The following is a 22509-nucleotide window of genomic DNA, read 5'->3' as shown; positions in this document are numbered from 1 at the left end:
AGAGTGAGTTTAAGGAGACTGGATTGCTTGAGCCCAGGAGTTCGAAACCAGCCCAAGCAACATAGCAAGGCCCCGTCTCTAAAAAAAAAAAAAAAAAATTGGCTGTGCTTAGTGGCGCAAGCCTGTAGTTCCAGCTACTCAGGAGGCTGGGGCAGGAGGATCCCTCAAGCCCAAGAATTCCAGGCTGCAGTCAGCTAAGATCATGCCACTGTACTCCAACCTGGGTGATAGAGTCTCTGTCTTAAAAAAGGAAACTGGCTTCATCACTCATAGGAAATCACTCTTTCTTGGATTTTTTCCCCCTTTTGAGTTATCATTCAGTATATATGAGGTTTGCCTCCAGGAAGAGAATGCTCAGCCAAGCCAACTCAAGCATCTTGTGCCTTGAGAGTGACATCTTTCACTGTCACTATTGGTAGGTTGCTATCCTTGTTTGTATGCTGCCAGCTCTTTTGAATGAATTAGAATGAATCTGTCTTCCCAAGTCTTGTCAACTGTGGGAACCTGATGTGACTGAGACTTCAGGCTAGAGCCTGGGCGGTGTGGTATGGATTTACTGAGTAACACATGGTGTGTCATCTCTTGATAGACCTTAACTGTGCATCTTCTGCTGACCTCCCTACATCATTTGAAGCCCCTTCCTTTTCACCTTTGATTCTAGAAGACTGCTTTTGAAAAAATAGGCACATTTTAAAACACTTTTAGGAATTCAGATGCATCACTAAATATTTTTTTAAAGTGTCTGGTGCAAGTATGAAAGGTGTTTAAATTAAAGGACTCTGAGCCGGGTGCAGTGGCTCACACCTGTAATCCCAGCACTTAGGTAAGCTGGAGCGGACAGATCACTTGAGGTCAGGAGTTCAAGACCAGCCTGGCCAATGTGGTGAAATCCCATCTCCACTGAAAATACAAAAATTAGCTGGGCGTGGTGGTGCACACCTGTAATCCCAGCTCACAGGAAGCAGATGCAGGAGAATAGCTTGAACCTGGGAGGCAGAGGTTGCAATAAGCCGAGATCCCACCACTGCACTCCTGGATGGCAGAGGAAGGGCTGTAGGCTGGCCTGGTGGCTCATGCCTGTAATCCCAGCAGTTTGGGAGGCCAAGGTGGGGCAGATCGAGACCAGCCTGGCCAACATGGTGAAACCTCATGCCTACCAAAAACACAAAAAATTAGCCAGATGTCATGGAGGGCACCTGTAATCCCACCTACTCGGGAGGTTAAGCAGGAGAATCACTTGAACCCAGAAGGTGGAGGTTGCAGTGAGCCAAGATTGCATCACTGCACTCCAACCTGGGCAACAGAGCGAGACTCCATCTAAAAAAAAAAAAAAAAAAAAAAAAGCCGGGCATGATTGCACATGCCCGTACCCCCAAGTACTCAGGAGGCTGAGGCACGAGAATAGCTTGAACCTAGGAGATGGAGATTGCAGTGAGCTGAGATCGCACCACTGCACTCCAGCCTGGGAGACAGAGGAAGACTCTGTTTCAAAAAAAATTAAAGAGCTGATACCTTTGCAGTGGGAAATTCTTAAAAAGGAAAGTTTTAAGCCAAATGCCAATTTTTAACTGATCACAATGTGATGTCCATAGAGGCAAATGTATATTAGTACTATCTTCCATATTTAGTACATAATGAATGCCTTTGGTACTCATTTTCTGAATGGTTTGCTCTGGTAAGAAAGAAAAAAAAGCAAGAGGCAGCTTTGCCCGCACTAGCGATGGCAGCGAGGTTGTGCCACCAAAAAGCTTCATTCCCATGGTTCCTCCCTCTGGCATCCAAGAAGTTGCAGAGTCCCTTGTGTAGTTCAGAGAGCAGGGGTGTTTCTCAGGATCTCAGAGTCATCAGCTGCTTTGAAGGTGTGCTTCTTTCACCTGTGTTTTAATGCCCTGCCCCAGGGCGGTCCCTGTCTCCCTTGGGTACAGTGCCCTGTGGCACCTTGGGTGCTCTAGTTCCAGGTTTGCCTCGCTTCTCTCAGGGTGTTCTGGAGAAACAATGCTTTTTAAGTTGGCGGGTCCCATCCTCTGCCAGTTCTAGATTTTATTCAAGAATCACCAGTGCAACTATATATACATTCTTAGATTGCTGTTTTTATTTTTAATAATTATCATTAAATACTGTACATTTTCTCACAAAAATTAGTATAGCTACAGAAAAGTATGCTTACATTTCATATACATTAAAATGACTTTTAGACCAGGTGTGGTGGCTCATGCCTATAATCCCAGCACTTTGGGGGCTGAGGCGGGCGGATTACTTGAGTTTGAGACAAGCCTGGTCAACATAGGGAAATCTTGTCTCTACTGAAATTACAAAAATTAGCTGAGCATGGTGGTGGGTGCCTGTAATTCCAGCTACTCAGGAGGTTGAGGCAGGAGGATGACTTGAACCCGACAGGTAGCGGTTGCAGTAAGCTAAGATCCCACCACTGCACTCCAACCTGGGTGATAGAGCGAGACTCTGTCTCAAAAATAGGCCAGGTGCAGTGGCTCACGCCTGTAATCCCAGCACTTTGGGAGGCTGAGGTGGGCAGATAACCTGAGGTCAGGAGTTCGAGACCAGCCTGGCCAACATGATGAAGCCCCATCTCTACTAAAAACACAAAAATTCGCCGGGTGTGGTGGTGAGCGCCTGTAATCCCAGCTACTCGGGAGGCTGAGGCAAGAGAATCGCTTGAACCCAGGAGGTGGAGGTTGCAGTGAGCTGAGATTGTGTCACTGCACTGCAGCTTGGGTGACAGAATGAGACTCCGTCTCAAATAATAATAAAGTAAATAAAATAACTTTTGATTTGCGTTAGCTTGATACCAATTTGATAAACAATTAAGTCTTCATTTTAAACAGCCTGCCCTGAGTATGGCAAAGATTTAGTCTACTGATTCTCGTTAGTGTATCTAATTCAGCGTCTTAAACAAACATCACCTCACTCTTACAGGGCTCGTGCGATCCGCTTCAGACAGGATGGTAATGAAGCCGTCGGAGGATTCTTCTCTCAGATTGGGCAGCTGTACATGGTGCACCATCTTTGGGGTATCTGTTTTTTCCTTTTTGAGTTACTGGGATTTAAGAGTTCATTACTAAGTTGTACTGGGCAGTAGAGCACATCTTGAGTCAGTAACCTTAATCACTACAGCAAATCCAGACGTCACAGAGGGACAGCCTGTACGGGGCTGTCTGGAACTAGCGAGGTCAACAGTACAAGTCCATAGATTGATGGCATTAGTGAGCTGAAAGTGAGTGGGGATGATGGGGAAAGGAATAAGGGGTGAAGCAAGCAGCCATGGAAGAAGGAGGCCAGGGAAGTCAGAGTGCCTTCCACAGAGTGGTCCCAGCCTTTCTTTGTAGACTGACTTCTTAATTCCTTGGCAGAGGCAGGCCTGCATTTTACCCAGAGCGGCAGCTTCCTGCACATACTCACTGTCTGCCTTTGTAGACGTGGTTCCACTGTCTCAGGACATGGACCCCCTCACCTTTTCCATCCCCACGCACTTTTGTTTGGCACCATCTTTGGTATCTTTCCCGTCCTGCCCCAGATGTCACCCCTCCCCAGTAGTGAACATCATCACTCCTCCTGAGCCCCCAGAGCCCTGTGTGGTGCTGGTTATTACTGTTGCACTGTGTATGGTGTGCAACCCTCTCAGGCATCCCTGTCTATGAATAAGCACAGGTGCTAGAAGGGCCAGATTGGATGGAGGAAGTTTCCATCCCTTTGGCTCTTGGGCCGAGGTCAAGCCAGGTGCATGCTCCATTCACATCAGCACCTGTAGCTGCTCGCAGAGGGCCTCCCAGATGCAGGATCCTGGAATTGCAAACAGGCAGGCACCAGAGTGTGAATGGCGGAGCTCTCACAGAGGCTGTGGGGAACATAGGACAGACCTCCTGTCTCTGCCCTGTGGGGAGGACTCAAGGTTTCACAGAGCAACAGCAAGATGAAGAGGATTGCTTGAGGCCAGGAGTTTGAGGCAACAGTGAGCTATGACTGTGCCACTGCACTCCAGCCTGGGCAATACAGCAAGACCCTGTCTCAAAAAAAAGGTAATTAAGAAGATATTGGCTGGGCACAGTGGCTCATGCCTATAATCCCAGCACTTTGGGAGGCTGAAACAGGTGGATCACCTGAGGTCAGGAGTTAAGAGACCAGCCTGGCCAACATGGCGAAACCTCATCTCTACTAAAAATACAGAAAATTAGGCATGGTGTGGTGCATGCCTGTAATCCCAGGTACACAGGAGGCTGAGGCAGAAGAATCGGTTGAACTCAAGAGGCGGAGGTTGCAGTGAGCTAAGATCACGCCACTGCACTCCAGCTTGGGAAACAGCGAGACTCTGTCTCAAAAAAAATAAAAGGAAAGTAAAAAAGAAAGAAGGCATCTGGATGAGATACCTGTGAATTGTACCACGACACAGGTGATCCCCCTCCACCTGAAGCGCCTTTCTTCCCATTCCTACATCAGTGATGTCCTTTTCAGCTTCAACACCCACCTGGTCAACTTGCACCTTTCCCACAGCTCTCCCATTGCCTGCCCTGCTCCCCTGTACACTGTGTCCTTGCATGGGCCACAGCACTCTCCACGGCTGATCTTGCCTGTCTCATATCCTGGGGCTTCACCACATGGAACACACCCGCTACCCAGATCAGTGTAGTGCGAGATAAATGTTGAGTAAAATTGATCTGACATTGCTTATCTGTGGTCTCACAGTTTCTGGTCATGAATTTAACATGTTATTGGAGAAGTTCACTTGGTTTGTAAAGGTATATCGTAGATTCACTAGATTTTAAAGCTTAAGAGGGAATTGTGGCCGGATGTGGTGGCTCACGCCTCAAATCCCAGCAGTTTTGGAGGCTGAGTCGGGAGGATCGCTAGAGTCCAGGTGTTTGAGACCAGCCTGGGCAACATAGTGAGACCCCATCTCAAACAAGCAAATAATTTTTTTAACTTAAGAATGGGCCAGGTGTGGTGGCTCACCCCTGTAATTCTAGCACTTTGGGAGATTGAGGCGGTTTGATGATTTGAGCCCAGGAGTTTGACGTCTGCCTGGTCACAAAAAAATACAAAAAGTAGCCAATGTGGTAGCACTTTCCTGTAGTCCCAGCTATTCAGTGGGCTGAGGTAGGAGGATCACTTGAGCATAGGAGGTCAAGGCCGTGGTGAACCATCATCATGCTACTGCGCTCCAGCCTGGCTGACAGAATGACCCTGTCTCAAAAAAAAAAAAAAAAAAAGACTGAAAGTTTGCTTTTCTCACATGGCCTAATATAATTTTGCTCAGTGTTTCCCCAGCCCAGTATATTACACACCTGAAGTAGTCCCTGAGAAAACTAGATGCCCAGGTGAAGCAAGACCTTAACATATGTATGGGTGGAATGCAGGGTATATGTTTTAAGTCTGTCTTCTCTGTGTGGTTATTTTTAAGCTTACAGGGATCTTCAGACCAGGGAAGACATACGGAATGCAGCATGGCACAAGCATGGCTGGGAGGAATTGGTATATTACACAGGTAATCTCTTAATAGCCATGAAATAACGCTTTTTGTCTTACTGTTTCAATCATGTTCTTTCACCCTGACACTAATAGGTGGCTTTTATAATAGTGTGTTACTAGGATAATGAGTCATCAGGTTGGGAGGGGAAGGGAGATAGTCAATTTTTCTCTAATACTTACATGACGTTTTTCAATAAAGCAGAATATCCATTCTTTCAAATATGTTTATCATCTGTTACAGTTTTCAGACCCTTGGATGTTGTAAATTGTACATCATTACCTTTCTTTGTAGATTTCTATATTGTCTGAAAACTTATTACACAAATAAAATTTTTTCTAAGCTTTCCTTTTCCATCAAAATTGTTAGTATCCCAAATCAGAACTTAATATATCAATTAAAGAGTGATTTTGAAATTAGATAAATTAAACTTCCTGTATGTACAGTATGTAAACATGGGTACATAATACATGCATGTGCACATACATAAGTATATTATGAAACCCTGTTTGCTTGATTTTTATAAGAAAACAGTTGGCTGAATATAACCCAGTGCATTGGTAGAGGTAATCAGTACCAGCCATGTTGCATGGCAAGTATATTTCTGGCCAGGCGCAGTGGCTCACGCCTGTATTCCTAGCACTTTGGGAGGCCGAGGCGGGCAGATCACCTGAGGTCGGGAGTTCGAGACCAGCCTGACCAACATGATGAAACCTGTCTCAATTTGAGAGGCTGAGGCAGGAGAATCGCTTGAACCTGGGAAGTGGAGATTGTGCCACTGCACTCCAGCCTGGATGACAAAGCAAGACTCCGTCTCAAAAAAAAAAAAAAAAAAAGTATATCTCAGCCCGTATACTACCAAGAAAATAAAAGAGTAATTTGTCCTAGAAAGTAGATGTTACCTTGTCTTTTAGTTCAAGAGATTATATAACATATAATTGCATGTTATAATTATATAATTTGATTTGATTTTGCTGCTTACTCAAAGAACGTTTGAGAAATCACCATTTTTCTCACAATAAGACAATACAGACTTTCCCCACCTCCTACAAATAAAACAAATCTCCAGGTAGCATCTGTTGTAATTTTTTCTTCCTTTTTTTTTTTTTTTTTTTTTTGAGACGGAGTCTTGTTCTGTCACCAGGCTGGAGTGCAGTGATGCGATCTCGGCTCGGCTCACTGCAACCTCTGCCTCCTGGGTTCAAGCGATTTCTCCTGCCTCAGCCTCCTGAATAGCTGGGATTACAGGCAGGCGCCACCACACCCAGCTAAGTTTTGTATTTTTAGTAGAGACGGGGTTTCACCCTGTTGGCCAGGATGGTCTGGATTTCCTGACCTTGTGGTCCACCTGCCTTGGCCTCCCAAAGTGCTGGGATTACAGGTGTGAGCCATCGCACCCAGCTGATGTGTTGTAATTTTAATAGCATCTTGTAGGATGCCAGCTGATACAGGGCCCACTTCTATATTTCTGCCCTTGAGGTTAATCCTGTATATTATGACATTCTCTTGTTTTCAAGCAGCACAATCTGTCTGTTAGTGTCATTTACCATAATGTGTTTAGAAAAGAACAAGTGCAGTAACCCTGATCCTATTTTCAGTTCCACTTATTCAGGAAATGGAATCCAGAATCATGATCCCACTGAAGACCTCGCCCCTCCAGTAAAGCTGTAGAGTTTCTATGTGCCTACATACATTTCTGTGACAAGTATTTGTCATAAATTAATTTTAATTGTATATCACGTGAAAAAGAAACACTGAGGTTTAAGCTGCTGTATATAGCTTGTGAGAAACCTCTTTTCTTTAAAATTTACGTAATCACAAGAAAGGAAAGAATTACAGTTGGACTGATTGTGACAGTGCCCTGTTGTCCTCTTTGAAACACCCCCGTGTTGTCCAGTGTACCTTATAATACTTAGCCACTTCTCCCCACCCTCCAGGAGGGGTCCACATTGAATTCTGAATCATCTTGAAAATAAGATTCCAACCACAAAAACAATTAGCCATTTCTTTACTAAAAAACAAAAAACAAACCTGTTTTATAATTACAGATTTTTAGACAAATTTCTTGTATCAGGAAGAAATACAAATTTTGTCATGTTTCTCAAGCAGTTTTTCTGAGTAGTTTCTGAGGGAGGAACAAATTACGAGTGTGCCCAATAACTGAAAATGTTTTAACTCACTCTCATTTGTAAGCAGTCCACATAGTAGACAATGGGTTTTCCAAGCTGGGCAAGGTACATTTAATCAGTAAATCAGTTTCCTATCATGTATCGTGATGTGTCAGTGTGAGACACAAAAACAATGGCTTGAAACTTGTGTATCATATGTGATTTTGAAATGAACACCTTGAATAGCACTAATTTTTATTTGTGATATTTTTCTATAACAAAACAAGTAGCACTAGGAAAAGAGGTTTTATTTTGTAAACGATCATTTGTGACCTCAGACACTCTCTGGCTAATATTTTAATAAGCTCACAGCAGATTATTCTGAGATCATGGATGAGGGGTGGTGCATGTTGAGATTTAAATTGGCATAAAGCTGCATCCTTTTTGTCTAGCTGTTTGATTTCATTGTTTAATATGGTGTGCCAATTTCGTGACTGTTACCATGTGAAAGTCCTGTTGAAATGAACAATCATGTCTGCCCCACAATCAAGGATGCCTGTGTGAAGTGTGAGTCAATCTCATACCCAATGTCAGACTTTTACATGTCAATGATTTTCTCCAAGAACATAGAAAAGTCAATAAAATCCTCTTAATTTTCACATATCATGTTTGGATTTTTGTTTTTTTTAATTTGTTCTGAGAATGACAGACGTGCTGTGAATGACTCTGTCACTCTTGCAAAATAGCTTGTCACAAAGGATTAAAGGAAGTGAGGAAGTCAGCTGGCTTCTGGGGAAAATCCTTCCAAAGGAACAAAGTATGAGGCCCTGGGCAAGGTCATGTCTGGTATGTGCCGAGGGCAGCAGAAGCCAGTGGCGGAAGCAGACATGAGGGAGAGCGTGGTGGGACATGAGCTCAGAGCTCACAGGGCTGGATCCCTTGAGTGTTGGAGGCCATTAGAAAGACCCTAGTGGCTAGGCCCAATGGCTCACACTGGTAATTCCAACACTTTGGGAGGCCGAGGCCCAAGGATCCCTTGAGCGCAGGAGTTTGAGACCAGCCTGGGCAACATGAATGAAACCTCATCTCTACAAAAAATTGAAAAATTAGCTGGGCATGGTAGCATGTGCCTGTAGGCCCAGCTACTCAGGAGGCTGAGGCAGGAGGATTGCTTGAGCCCAGGAGGTTGAGGCTGTAATGAGCTGTGATCACACCACTGCACTGCAGCCTGGGCAAGAGAGCTAAACCCTGAATCAAAAAAATAATAAGGCTGGGTGCAGTGACTCACGCCTGTAATCCCAGCACTTTGGGAGGCCAAAGCAGGCAGATGACTTGAGGCCAGGAGTTTGAGACCAGCCTAGCCAACGTGGAAAACCCCGTCTCTACTAAAAACACAAAAATTAGCCGGATGTGGTGGCACATGCCTATAATCACAGCTACTTGGGAGGCTGAGGTAGGAGAATTGCTGAACCTGGGAGGCAGAGATTGCAGTGAGCCAAGAACGTGCCACTGCACTCCAGCCTGGGCGACAGAGTGAGACTCCATCTGCAAACAAAAAATAATAAAAAGACCTTGGCTTTTATTATAAGGGAGATGGGAGATGAGATCCGCTGGAGGCTTTCAAGCAGAGGAAAGGCATGATCTGACTTCTATTTTCCTTTTTTTTTTTTTTTTTTTGAGATAGAGTCTTGCTCTGTCACCCAGGCTGGAGTGCAGTGGCACAATCTCGGCTCACTGCAACCTCTGCCTCCTGGGTTCAAGCGATTCTCCTGCCTCAGCCTCCTAGTAGCTGGGACTACAGGCACGTGCCACCACACCTGGCTAATTTTTTGGTGTTTTTAGTAGAGACAAGGTTTTACCCTGTTCGCCAGGATGGTCTCGATCTCCTGACCTCATGATCCTCCCGCCTTGGCCTCCCAAAGTGCTGAAATTACAGGCGTGAGCCACCGTGCCCAGCCCTATATTTTCAATAGTAACTTCGATAAGGAGTAGCAGTAAAAGTAAGCAGAATGGGCCAGGCATGGTGGCCTGTAATCCCAGCACTTTGGGAGGCCAAGGCAAGGCAGATCACCTGAGGTCAGTTCAAGACCAGTCTGACCAACATGCAGAAACCCCATCTCCACTAAAAATACAAAATTAGCCAGGCGTGGTGGTGCATGCCTGTAATCCCAGCTACTTGGGAGGCTGAGGCAAAATAATCACCTGAACCCGGGAGGCAGAGTTTGCAGTGAGCCAAGATCGCACCATTGCACTCCAGCCTGGGCAACAAGAGTGAAACTCCGTCTCAAAAAACAGTAAGTAGGCAGAATGGCCAGATTCTAAATATATTTTGATTGTAGAGCCAACGTGAATTCCTGAACAGGTGATTGTGGAGTGTGAGTGAAAGAAAAAAGTGATTTTAGTTTTTGGCCCGAGCACTTGGAAGGCTGGGGAAGGTGGAACAGATTTGGGGGAATGAAGATCAGATATTCTATTCTACTCATGCTGAGTTGGAGATATCTCTGCACAGATCCAGGGGGAGATGTCAAGTAGGTCTTGGTTATGAGTCTGGAATTTCAGAGAGCCTTCTGGCCTGGAGATGCACATTTGCAAATTGTCCACATAAGTTGAAGTGAGGCAGCCAGATGTGGTGGCTCACGCCTGTAATTCCAGCACTTTGGGAAGCCGAGGCGGGAGGATCACCTGAGGTCAGGAGTTCGAAATGAGCCTGGCCAACATGGTGAAACCCCATCTCTACTAAAAATACAGAAATTAGCTGGGCATGGGGGTGGGCACCTGTAATCCCAGCTACTTGGGAGGCTGAGGCAGGAGAATCGCTTGAACCCAGGAGGTGGAGGTTGCAGTGAGCTGAGATCGCACCACTGCACTCCAGCCTGAGTGACAGAGCGAGACCCTGTCTCAAAAAAAAAAAAAAAAGACAAGCTCACCAAGCGAGTGACTATAGTCAGATGAGAGGATCAAGGTGAGGAGGAACCTGCAAAAGAGACTAAGAAACCACCAGGGAACTCGGCAGACACTCAAGCAAGCGGAGTGTCATGAGTGTCAGGAAGTCGAGACCAGCCAGGCCAACAAAGCAAAACCCTGTCTCTACTAAAAATTCAAAAATGAGCCGGGTGTGGTGGTACACACCTGTAATCCCAGCCACTTGGGAGGCTGAGGCAGGATAATCACTTGAACCGGGGAGGCAGAGGTTGCAGATATTGCGCCACTGCACTCCAGCCTGGGGGACAGAGTGCGATTCCATCTCAAAGAAAAAGAGGAGGAAGATTTTTAACTCAGTGTCTCAGAGGCAGTAGCTTCCCTCTGGGACAGCCCATACTGCAAGATAATCAGTTACTTTCCTGCCCTTTTAGTGTTCTATGAGTAACATTCTTAGAATGGCTTGTATTTCTAGGTGACTAAAACTAAGATAGATAGATAGATAGATAGATAGATAGATAGATAGATAGATAGATAGATAGATAGATAGATAGATAGATAGATTAGATAGATAGATAGATTAGATAGATAGATTAGATAGATAGATAGATAGATAGATAGATAGATAGATAGATAGATAGACTCTTTCTTTGGATATTTACCTGACAAGCTTCCACTGATATCAAGTAGTGGTTTTGTTTTGTTTTAGAGACAGTCTTGCTTTGTCACTCAGGCTGGAGTGCAATGGCTTGACAGCTCACTGCAGCTTCGACCTCCTAGGCTCAGGTGACCCTCCCACCTCAGCCTCTTGAGTAGCTGAGACTACAGTGCATGCACCAGGCCTGGCTAAGTTTTAATTTTCTGTAGACACAGGGTTTCCTTACGTTGCCCAAGCTGGTCTCAAACTCCTGGGCTCAAGCAGGCCTCCTGCCTGGGCCTCCCAAAGTGTTGAGATTACAGGCATTAGCCACTGCACTTGGCCACCCATTGCTTTAATTTAGGGCCTTTAAGATGGACAGCACCCCTCCAATGATTAGGAGAGGCCCAAGATGGAAATAAAGAGTTTATCACTTGGCCAGGCACGGTGGCTGATGCCTGTCCCAGCATTTTGGGAGGCCGAGGCAGGAGAATCACTTGAGTACAGGAGTTGGAGACCAGCCTGGGCAATTTCTATAGACCCTGTGTCTACAACAAATTTAAAAATTAGCCAGGTACGATGGTCTGTGTCTGTGGTCCCAGCTACCTGACAGGCTGAGGCAAGAGGATCACTTGAGCCTGGGACGTCAAGGCTGCAGTGGGCTGTGTTCGTGTCACTGTACTCCAGCCTGGGTGACGAAGCCAGAGCCTGTCAAAAAACAAACAATAAAACAAAAAACCAGTTTATCGCTTAAAGTTCCTAGGGATACACAGTACTCCTGGAGGTCATACACAGGAGGTCAGAAAGAGACTTGGGGGCCAGTGCCTTTAGTGGGGTCCTGGGCGTCACCCAAACAGGTTTCCCCGTGGAGATTTTAATTGGTGGGTTTAAAGCAAGCAGGTGGCCGGGTGAGATGGCTCATGCCAGCAATCCCAGCACTTTGGGAGGCTGAGGCAGATGAATCACCTGAGGTCAGGAGTTTGAAACCAGCCTGGCCAGCATGGTGAAACCCTGTCTCCACTAAAAATACAAAAATTAGCTGGGCGTGGTGGTGGGCACCTGTAGTCCCAGCTACTTGGGAGGCTGAGGTAGGAGGATCACTTGAGCCTGGGAGATCAAGGCTGCAGTACGCTGAGATTGCACCACTGCACCCCAGCCTGGGCAACATAGACAGACCCTGTCTCAAAAAATAAAGCAAGCAGTCACAAGTTCCAGGAGGTCTTGCAGTGACTGAATGGTGGTCACTGCAGCATATCTGCCTAGTCTGTGTGGGGTGTGAGGGTCAGTGGGGCCACCTGAACAGACTGCATGGAACTGTCCCATGGGAAGGTGGCCACCAGGGGGCAGTTGTGTAAGGCAGACTTCTGGATCCACCACACTGAGGAACTGGGGGGTCAGGGAGTAGAACTGGAAACAGTGTCAAGAGTGACCGAGTTGGCTGGGTGCTGTGGCTCACGCCTGTAATCTCAGCACTTTGGGAGGCTGAGGCAGGCAGATCACCTGAGGTCATGAGTTCGAGGCCAGCCTGGCCAATATAGTGAAACCCCGTCTCTACTAAAAATACAAAAATTAGCCGGGCATGCACGCCTGTGACTCCAGCTACTCAGGAGGCTGAGGCAGAAGAATTGCTTGAACCCGGGAGGCAGAGCTTGCAGTGAGCCGAGATCACACCACTGCACTCCAGCCTGGGCGACAGAGCAAGACTTCATCTCAAATAATAATAATAATAATAATTCACTAAAATTTTTTTTTTTTTTTTTTTTTTTTTTTTGAGACAGGGTCTCACTCTGTCACCCAAGAGTACAGTGGCAGGATCTCGGCTCACTGCAAGCTCCACCTCCCGGGCTCAAGCAATTCTCCTGCCTCAACCTCCCGAGTAGCTGGGATTACAGGCGTGCGCCACCAAGCACAGCTAATTTTTGCATTTTTTAGTAGAGTCTGGGTTTCATCATGTTGGCCAGGCTGGTCTTGAACTCCAGGCCTCATGTGATCTGCCTGCCTTGGCCTCCCAAAGAGCTGGGATTATAGACATGAGCCCACCATGCCTGGCCTACAAATGTCTTTTTCTTTTTCTTTTCGAGGTGAAGTCTCACTCTGTTGCCCAGGCTGGAGTGCAGTGGCATGATCTCGGCTCACTGCAACCTCCTCCTCTCAGGTTCAAGCAATTTTTCTGCCTCAGCCTCCCGAGTAGCTGGGACTACAGGAATGCGCCACCATGTCTGGTTAATTTTTGTATTTTTAGTAGAAATGGGGTTTCACTATATTGGCCAGGCTGGTCTCGAACTCCTGACTTCGTGATCCGCCCACCTCGGCCTCCCAAAGTGCAGGGGTTATAGGCATGAGCCAACGTGCCCTGCTCTATAAATGTATTCCTTATTAAATTTATACTTTCAGTTTCTTTCTGGGACATCATAGATGTTCAATAATAAGATGAATCAACAAAAAGAAAGGGAAGAAGTAAAGGAGAGAGGGAGAGAGAAGGAAGGAGAAGAAAAAGTATAGAGACTCTCAGTTTTGGGGTTTTGTTTTTGTTTTTGTTTGGAGACAGGGTCTCACTCTGACACCCAGGCTGGAGTGTAGTGGTGTAATTACAGCAGCCTCATCCTCCTGGGCTCAAGCCATCCTCCTGCCTCAGCCTCCTGAGTAGCTCAGACAGCAGGCATGAGCCACAACATCTAATTTTTGTATTTTTTGTAGAGATGAGTCTTGCTACATTGTAAGGCTGATCTTGAGTTCCTGAGCCCAACCTAATGAGACCCCCCATCTCTACAAAAAAATTAAAAAATAGATGAAAACCACTTGAAGTTTTTGCAATACAGGCTGTCCATCTCAGGGAGTAAAATTTCTCCATTGTATTCATATGTCAGCACTTGTGACCACAGTGTTAAGTATTCACTTGGGGTGGATAATCCTGGCCTGCTAAATTGTTAACTCTCTAATAATACTTACAAGATAAAGAATGGTGTGGAAATCATTGCCTCAGGTTCCAGCTCTGAATGTGATCTCACAGCTGTCATTAACTCTGGTGAGGGTATTTCCCAGCTGTTAAAGAGGACAGCAGGGCCAGGTGCGGTGGCTCACATCTGTAATCCCAGCACTTTGGGAGGCTGAGGCGGGTGGATCACTTGAGGCCAGGAGTTTGAGACCAGCCTGGGCAACATAGTGAAACCCAGTCTCTGTAAAAAATACAAAACTTAGCCAGGCATGGTGGCTGGTGCCTGTAATCCCAGCTATTTGGGAGGCTGAGGCAAGAGAATCACTTGAACCTGGGAGGCGGAGGTTGCAGTGAGCCCAGATCATACCACTGCACTCCAGCCCGAGTGACAGAGCGAGACTCCGTCTCAAAAAAAATAAATAAAATAAAGAGGACAGCAGTTTCTATACTGCTGACCTTAGGACTGTGAGAATCACATGAGGAGACATGAAAACACCTTGCAAAACGTGAAAATAAGCACTGTGACTCATGGTTAGGTTTTCTGAAGCTGCTCATAAAGGTTCTGAGGCTCGTAGGGTCAAAAGCCATCAGGTTTGTGTTACTGCTTCCTGAGGCCAATCTCTGGAATCTGCAGCTCTCTCCTGGCCTTGCCCTTGGGAGCAGCAGCCCCAGTGGGCCTCCCTAGGTGCCATGGAGACACACTTGTCTCCAGTAGAAGAGAGAGAAATGGAAGAATCATTAAACCAGCAGTTAGGTCTGGGCGCAGTGGCTCACACTTACAATCCCAACACTTTTGGAGGCTGAGAACAGAGGATCGTTTGAGGCCAGGGGTTCAAGACCAGCCTGGACAACATAGCAAGACCCCCATCTCCACAAAAAATTTAAATATTAGCCAGGTGTGGTGGTGTGCACCTGTGGTCCCAGTTACTCAGGAGGTCAAAGAAGAAGGTCCGCGTGAGATCAGGAGTTCCAGGCTGCAGTGAGCTATGATCTTACCACTGCACTCCTGCCTGGGCGACAGAGCAAGACCCTGTCTCAACAAAAAAATAAAAATAAAAAATAAGCAGCAGTTAAACCAGGAGAGAATGGCGTGGGCGGGGGCATAAAGTCATTTTTTTTTTTAAGTATATAAAAGCTTTAAAAGCCTTTTATTGTTTCACCTTAATACCCTGACAAATTTCTGCTCTTGGCTTCATGATCCCAATTCTTAGCTCTTTCTGTTTACACAGGCGGTGTTCATAATCGGAATGAACAATGGCATCACACGGACAATCAGCCATGCCTGAGTCCATCCTAGTGTAGGCATGGGCGTGACTCATGGGAGAGCTGTTCCGTAGCTGTTTCCAGTGAGTCCAGAATTCAAAAAGTATGAAAGGGGTTAGTGCAGTTCTTGCATAATTTCAAACTCACTCCTCCAACACAACAAAGCAGGGATTGTCTGAGACAGCAGCTTTTGGGTGGTTTGCTGAGAGCTGGGCAGCCTGTGGGACCAGCCCCTCCTATGATGGGTTCCATGCAGCCATCAGTATTTATCAGGGGATCAGATCCCTCTGACCCAAATTCATGTCCACCTTATGTTCAGCCCACAGCCCTGTGGATGTGCTCTGAAACCACCTTTGCATGCTTGTGAAAGATGGACCAGAAAAGAAAAATGAGAACCCAGGAGGCGGAGGTTTCAGTGAGCCGAGATTGTGCCACTGCACTTCAGCCTGGATGACAGAGCAAGACTCTGTCTCAAAAACAAACAAACAAACAAACAAAAAACAGACACACACATACAAATGAAACCACGTCTGCAAAAACTCTAACAAAGTGAGATGTAAATTTAACCACCCCCCATCTTGCCTTTAGCCTTCAAACTGCCCTTAATCATATAGCTGGGCTTGGACCAAGCTAACCTGGGAGACGTTTAGTTTATAGTTTAAATGACAATAGCTTGGTGGGGTGCGGCGTCTCACACTTGTAATCCCAGCACTTTGGGAGGCCGAGGCGGGAGGATCACGAGGTCAGGAGTTTGAGACCAGCTTGACCAACACGGTGAAACCCCGTCTCTACTGAAAACACAGAAAAAAATTAGCCGGGCATGGTGGCACATACCTGTAATCCCAGCTACTCAGGAGGCTGAGGCAGGAGAATCACTTGAACCCAGAAGGCGGAGGTTGCGATGAGGCAAGATTGCGCCACTGCACTCCAGCCTGGGTGGCAGAGTGAGACTCGTCTCAAAAAAAAAAAAAGATAGTAGCCCTTCCCCAAAACTCAACCGCCTTCATAAAGCTAGTGAGAGACCACCAGGCTAGGTGGATGCGAGAAGCCTAAATTCTGCCAAGGTGTACACATAAACATCGTTTCCAGTTATTATTCCAGAGGGCAGGCACAAGATTTGCAACTGCCCCTTACTCCTGCAGGTTACATCATGACTATAGAACCTAAGATTGGCCTTTTGAGATGTCTTTTCAGGTTTTCGCATTTCTTTTTTTTTTGAGACAGAGTTTCACTCTGTCGCCCAGGCTGGAGTGCCGTGGTGTGATCTCTCCACTCACTACAGCCTCTGCCTCCTGGATTCAAGTGATTCCCCTGCCTCAGCCACCCAAGTACCTGGGATTACAGGTGTCTTCCACCACGCCCTGCTAATTTTTGTATTTTTAGTAGAGACGGGGTTTCACCGTGTTGGTCAGGCTGGTCTTCAACTCCTGATCTCAAGTGATCTGCCTGCCTCGGCCTCCCAAAGTGCTGGAATGACAGGCGTGAGCCACCATGCTTGGCCCAGGTTTTTGCATTTCTGACCATCAATGGCTCCACCTGGACCCGATGACCTCCTGCCCCCACCCCCGCCACCCCACCACCTCACCCCACCCTACCCCACGGCCCCAGCCAGAAGCAAATCCCCTGGCCTGCCGAAGCATCCTTGAAAAAGTCTAACCTCTGAATTTTTGGGGAGATTGATGTAAGAATAAAGCTCCGCCCTCCTGTTTGGCTGGTTCTGCATGAATTAATCTCTGTCTCTATTGCAATTCCCCAGTCTTGAGAAATGGGCTGTATCTGGGCCGCGGGCAAGAAGAACCCATGGGGCAGTAGCAGCTGTGACAGTCAGACGGTGAAAACCAGTGGGGGCTCGGTCCTCCCACCCGCCCACCAGTGGCCTGTCCCTGCCATGCGCACCGGGCGGTGCAGAGGCTGACGCCATTTGCAGCACTTTTCAAGGTCCTGGCATGCCTGGTCCTGCCCAGGGCTTGGCACTGCTGAAAAGTGCAAACACCGCAAAACAGTTTCTAGGAGAGCGGCCAGGAGGCATTCACAGTTGGGAAGAACGGCCTCATTGTTTGGAATCTCATTTAAATGTTGCCAAACCTATTTCATGTCTCTCCTTCAGAAACTGATTTGGAAGGAAATTTGATTCATCTGATTTGCTTATGTGGCTGAATAATTATTTATTTGGCCAAATTTGGTTGAATGATAAATTTTTCCACTAATTCTCAATATTAAAACCTTATGGCTTTTTCTACTGAATTATCCAACAGTATCCACTTCCTAACCCCGTGGCTTTCCCCTCCCCCCATTTTTCCTCCAGGGAGGGTATAGACTCTCACACATTCAAAGCATGTTCTGAAATTTCCCTTGCTTGGCTCTGCTCAAAACAAACGTAAACCTGGCTTTCAAGTATTTCCAAGTCATCTATAAAAAAGAAATAGTTTATATAGGCTGATAGAAGTTATTAATATTTAATTCATATAGGGGAAAATGCTGACCTTTGTGATTGGTAAAACTTGTTTTTATTTCTTTTACTTTATGTGATTTTTGAATATCCTTTTTTTTTTTAAAGAGACGGGGTCTCACTGTCACCCAGGCTGGAGTGCAATGGCGCAGTCACAGCTCACTGCAGCCTCGAACTCCTGAGTTCAAGGAATCCTCCCATCTCAGCCCACCAAGTAGCTGGGACTACAGGTGCGTGTCACCACACCCAGCTAATGTTTTTATTTTTTGTAGAGACAGGGTCTTGCTGTGTTGCCCAGGCTGGTCTTGAACTCCTGTCCTCAAGTGATCCTCTTACCTTGTCCTCCCAGAGTGCTGAGATTACAGGCGTGAGCCCAAATATCTTTTTTTTTTTTTTTTGGACAGAGTCTCGCTCTGTCACCCAGGCTGGAGTGCAGTGGCGCGGTCTCAGCTCACTGCAAGCTCCGCCTCCCAGGTTCACGCCATTCTCCTGCCTCAGCCTCCCGAGTAGCTGGGACTACAGGCACCCGCCACCGTGCCCGGCTTATTTTTTGTATTTATTTTTAGTAGAGACGGGGTTTCACTGTGTTATTCAGGATGGTCTCCATCTCCTGACCTCATGATCTGCCCACCTCGGCCTCCCAAAGTGCTGGGATTACAGGCGTGAGCCACCGCGCCTAGCCCAAATATCCATTTTTAATCAGTACTTTTGTTTAAGACTCTATTGTTATATTGGAGGGAAAAAAAAAAAACCCTTTGTAACATTTCATATATGACAAATCCCAAGAAGTAAAAAAAGGACTTTCGAGGCCCCAGGGCTTCAGGAAGTGGGAGTGGGCTCATGGGGTGAGGACACTGTGCCTAGCACTAAGCAGAGTCTTAAGCCTGTTTCTTGCCTGGGGCTGTTTATGCTTCAACACAGTACCTGAAATATTGGGTATTCCAATATCCAAGAGGCAGAACTGCAAATTCCACAAATCCATTCTGACACATGGATAAACTTTTATTGATATACCAAAGAGAAACCAATATTCACCGAAAGCTGCCGAATCCATCTTTCTAAGAGTAAAGGTGTTTCTTTGACTCTCCACCCTTAAAACACTTTGTATGAAATATAGCTAGGAATATACAGAAAGAATTCAGATGACAAAACTCTACAGGAAATCAATAGTCATCATATAATACTGGAACTACAGTTTAAAAAAAAAAAAAAAGCGATCTTCTAGGAGTCCTAACTGTAGTTTAAAGTACTGATCATCTGTGCCAACTCTCTATAGCAAGTGGTAATAGGCAATTGTAAGCAAACAGTATCAACCTGTATCACTTGTAAAAATCCATCCGAAGGTGTTCGGAGCTGTGTGACAGTGGATGTTATTCCTCCAGCTCTCCCACCAGCTCCACAAAATCAGTGATATACCATTTGGCGTTATCCTTGACTTGTTGCCTGATCACATTTCCTCCAAATCCAATGAAAGCATCCTAAGAAGGAAGAAAAGAGAGAGAAATTATTCTTATTTTTATTTATTTATTTATTTATTGCAGTCTTGCTCTGTCGCCCAGGCTGGAGTGCAGTGGCACAATCTCGGCTCACCGCAACCTCTGCCTCCTGGGTTCAGGTGATTCTCATGCCTCAGCCTCCTGAGTAGCTGAGACTCCAGGTGTGCACCAACTTGCTGGGCTACTTTTTAAATTTTTTTGTAGGGTCGTTCTCTGTTGCCAGACTGCTCTCAAACTCCTCCTGCTTCAGCTTCCGAAGTGCTGGGATTACAGTTATGTTCCACTGCACCCATCCAATTTTGTCGTTCTTTTTTTGTTTTTTGAGACAGGGTCTTACCCTGTCACCCAGGCTGGAGTGCAGTGGCACAGTCATGGCTCACTGCACCCTTGAACTTCTGAGCTCAATTGATCCTCCTGCTTCAGCTTCCTGAGTAGCTGGGATGACAGGTGCACATCACAATCCCTGAGTAATTTTTTAGAGACGGAGTTTTGCCATGTCGCTCAGCTGGTTTTGAACCTCTGTGCTTAAGCAATCCTCCCAAAGTGCTGGGATCACAGGCGTGAGCCACCACTTCTGGCTGATTTTGTCGTTTCTTGAAAACGAGATTGGGAGCTCCCTGAGAAATCTCTTCATTTTACTTTTATGTATTCCTCATTAAACTAGTAGCCCAATGTTCATTACTTAGACAACTCCAACATTGGTTATAAATTATCTAAGCTAACAATAAAAATACTCGAAGGTGGTTGGGTGTGGTGGCTCACGCCTGTAATCCCAGCACTTTGGGAGGCTGAGATGGGTGGATCACCTGAGGTCAGGAGTTCGACACCAGCCTGGCCAACATGGTGAAACCCTGTCTCTACTAAAAATACAAAAAAATTAGCTGGGCGTGGTGGTGGGCGTCTGTAATCACAGCTACTTGGGAGGCTGAGGCAGGAGAATTGCTTGAACCCAGGAAGCGGAGGTTGCAGTGAGCCAAGATCACGCCATTTCACTCCAGCCTGGGTGAGAGAGCGAGACTCTGTCAAAAAAAAAAAAAAAAAAGGATTCAAAGGCTATGTGTGGTGTGGCTCATGCCTGTAATCCCAGCACTTTGGGAGGCCAAGGTGGGCAGATCACCTGAGGTTGGGAGTTTGAGACCAGCCTGGCTGGAACTTTTTATTTTTATTTTTTTTGAGATGGAGTCTTGCTCTGTCATGCCCAGGCTGGAATACAGTGGCGCGATCTCGGCTGACTGCAATCTCCTGCCTCCCGGCTTCAAGAGATTCTCCTGCCTCAGCCTCACGAGTGCTGGGATTACAGGCGCCCACCAACATGCCTGGCTAATTTTTGTATTTTTAGTAGAGATAGGGTTTTGCCATGCTGGCCAGGCTGGTCTCAAACTCTTGACCTTAGGTGATCCGCCCATCTCTGCCTCCCAAAGTGCTGGGATTACAGGCATGAGTCACCTTCGTGCCTGGCCAAAAAGGTTCCTTTGAACCCTTTTTCATTCATCATTCACAAAGAGTATGAATTTTTTTTTTTTTAGACAATCCCTATTTTTAGATCTCAGGAAACTAGGAGTAAAAACTTCAGCACTATATATGTATTTTTTTAAGATGGAGTCTCACTCTGTCATCCAGGCTGGAGCACAGTCACGCAATCTTGGCTCACTGCAACCTCCACCTCCTGGGTTGAAGTGATTCTCATGCTTCAGCCTCCTGAGTAACTGCAATGATAGGCACCATCACCACTCCCAGCTAATTTTTTTGTATTTTTTGTAGAGATGGGGTTTCACCATGTTGCCCAGGCCGGTCTCAAACTCCTGGCCTCAGGTGATCTGCCTGCCTCAGCCTTCCAGAGTGCTGGGATTACAGGCGTGAGCCACCATGCCTGGCCACACTATATTTTGGTGTGTGTAGTTTTTTCTTTCTTTTTTGGAGAGAGTCTCATTTGCTCAGCTTCCAGGCTGGGAGTGCAGTGGCTGCATCTCAGCTCACTGCAAGCTCCACCTCCCAGGTTCACGCCTTATTCTCTGGCCTCATTCTCCTGAGTAGCTGGGACTACAGGCTTCACCACCTCGCCTGCTAGTTTTTGCATTTTTTAGTAGAGACAGGCTCACCAGGTTGGGGCCAGGATGGTCTCTAATCTCCTGACCTCAGATCCACCCGGCTCTCGGCTCCTCCCAAAGTGCTGGGATTACAGGCTTGAGCCACCGCGCCCAGCCGGTGTAGTTTTTCTTACATTAGAATGACATGACAAAGGCAAAGCCCTACGTGAAATGGACCCATTTGATATTTACGACACTTGCTAAATATAGTATTTGATTTTTTATATATATATGGGGGGGGAGAGAGAGAGAGAGAGTGCACATGCGCGCATTGATTTTAAAATGCTTAGAAATAAAATCCCTGGCTGGGCATGTTGGCTCACACCTATAATCCCAGCACTCTGGCAGGCCAAGGCAGGAAGATCGCTTAAGCCAGGATTCAAGATTAGCCTGGGCAACATAGTGTAAGACCTCATCTCTACAAAACATAAACAAAATTAAATAGGTGTGGTGGCATGCGCCTGCAGTCCCAGCTACTCAGGAGGCTGAGATGGGAAGATTGCTTCAGTCTGGGAGGTTGAGGCTGCAATGAGCTAAGATTGCGCCACTGTACTCTGGCCTGGGTGACAGAGCAAGACCCCAAAAAATAAACAAAACCTCTGCTAGTCTCAGAAAATGAAGTTAGTTCAGAGGAATAAAATGCCGTGGTGGCGTGGGATGCAGTGGCGCACACCTGTAATCCCAGCTACCCAGGAGGCTGAGGTGGGAGGATCCTTTGAGCCCAGTAGTTCAGGGCTGTGATAAGCTATGATTGCACCATTACACTTCAGCATGGGCAACATAGCAAGACCCTGTGTCCAAAAAATAATAAATAAGTAAATAAAAAGAAAATGCTCTGATATGTTACAGGTAAATCATATAATCTCTGCAAGCCTCAGTTCCCCTATCAGTAAGAAGAACACAATATTTGGCCAGGCATGGTGGTTCACACCTGTGATACCAGCACTTTGGGAGGCCAAGGCAGGGGAGATTGCTTGAGCTCAGGAGTTCGAGATCAGCCTGGGCAATATGGTGAAACTCTGCCTCTGCCAAAAACACAAAATCTTAGCTGGGTGTGGCAGAATGCGTCTATGGTACCAGCTACTTGGGGGGCTAAGGTGGGAGAATCCGTTGAACCCAGAGGGCGGAGATTGCAG

The 22509-nt window shown here is 46.4% G+C and overlaps 2 protein-coding genes across 7 annotated transcripts in view; one reads left to right on the top strand and one right to left on the bottom strand.

The window, feature by feature from the left end:
• The window catches only part of NIPSNAP2 (nipsnap homolog 2), a 38297-nt gene extending 30047 nt beyond the window's left edge, over positions 1-8250 (top strand). For all 3 annotated transcript variants that reach the window (XM_009202915.3, XM_009202914.3, XM_003895955.4), the window contains 3 exons: positions 2935-3029; positions 5414-5497; positions 7078-8250. In XM_009202915.3, coding sequence (XP_009201179.1) covers positions 2935-3029; positions 5414-5497; positions 7078-7142 — 244 coding nt within the window. In that variant the 3' untranslated portion in view covers positions 7143-8250. The remainder of the gene's footprint in view (positions 1-2934; positions 3030-5413; positions 5498-7077) is intronic.
• A 10508-nt stretch (positions 8251-18758) lies between these two features.
• The window catches only part of PSPH (phosphoserine phosphatase), a 42876-nt gene continuing 39125 nt past the window's right edge, over positions 18759-22509 (bottom strand). For all 4 annotated transcript variants that reach the window (XM_009202913.4, XM_003895954.5, XM_009202910.4 and 1 more), the window contains one exon: positions 18759-19268. In XM_009202913.4, coding sequence (XP_009201177.1) covers positions 19161-19268 — 108 coding nt within the window. In that variant the 3' untranslated portion in view covers positions 18759-19160. The remainder of the gene's footprint in view (positions 19269-22509) is intronic.

Source organism: Papio anubis, chromosome 4 (genome assembly GCF_008728515.1).
Source record: "Papio anubis isolate 15944 chromosome 4, Panubis1.0, whole genome shotgun sequence".
Taxonomy (NCBI): Eukaryota; Metazoa; Chordata; class Mammalia; order Primates; family Cercopithecidae; genus Papio; species Papio anubis.
This window is presented reverse-complemented; position numbering and strand designations above follow the sequence as displayed.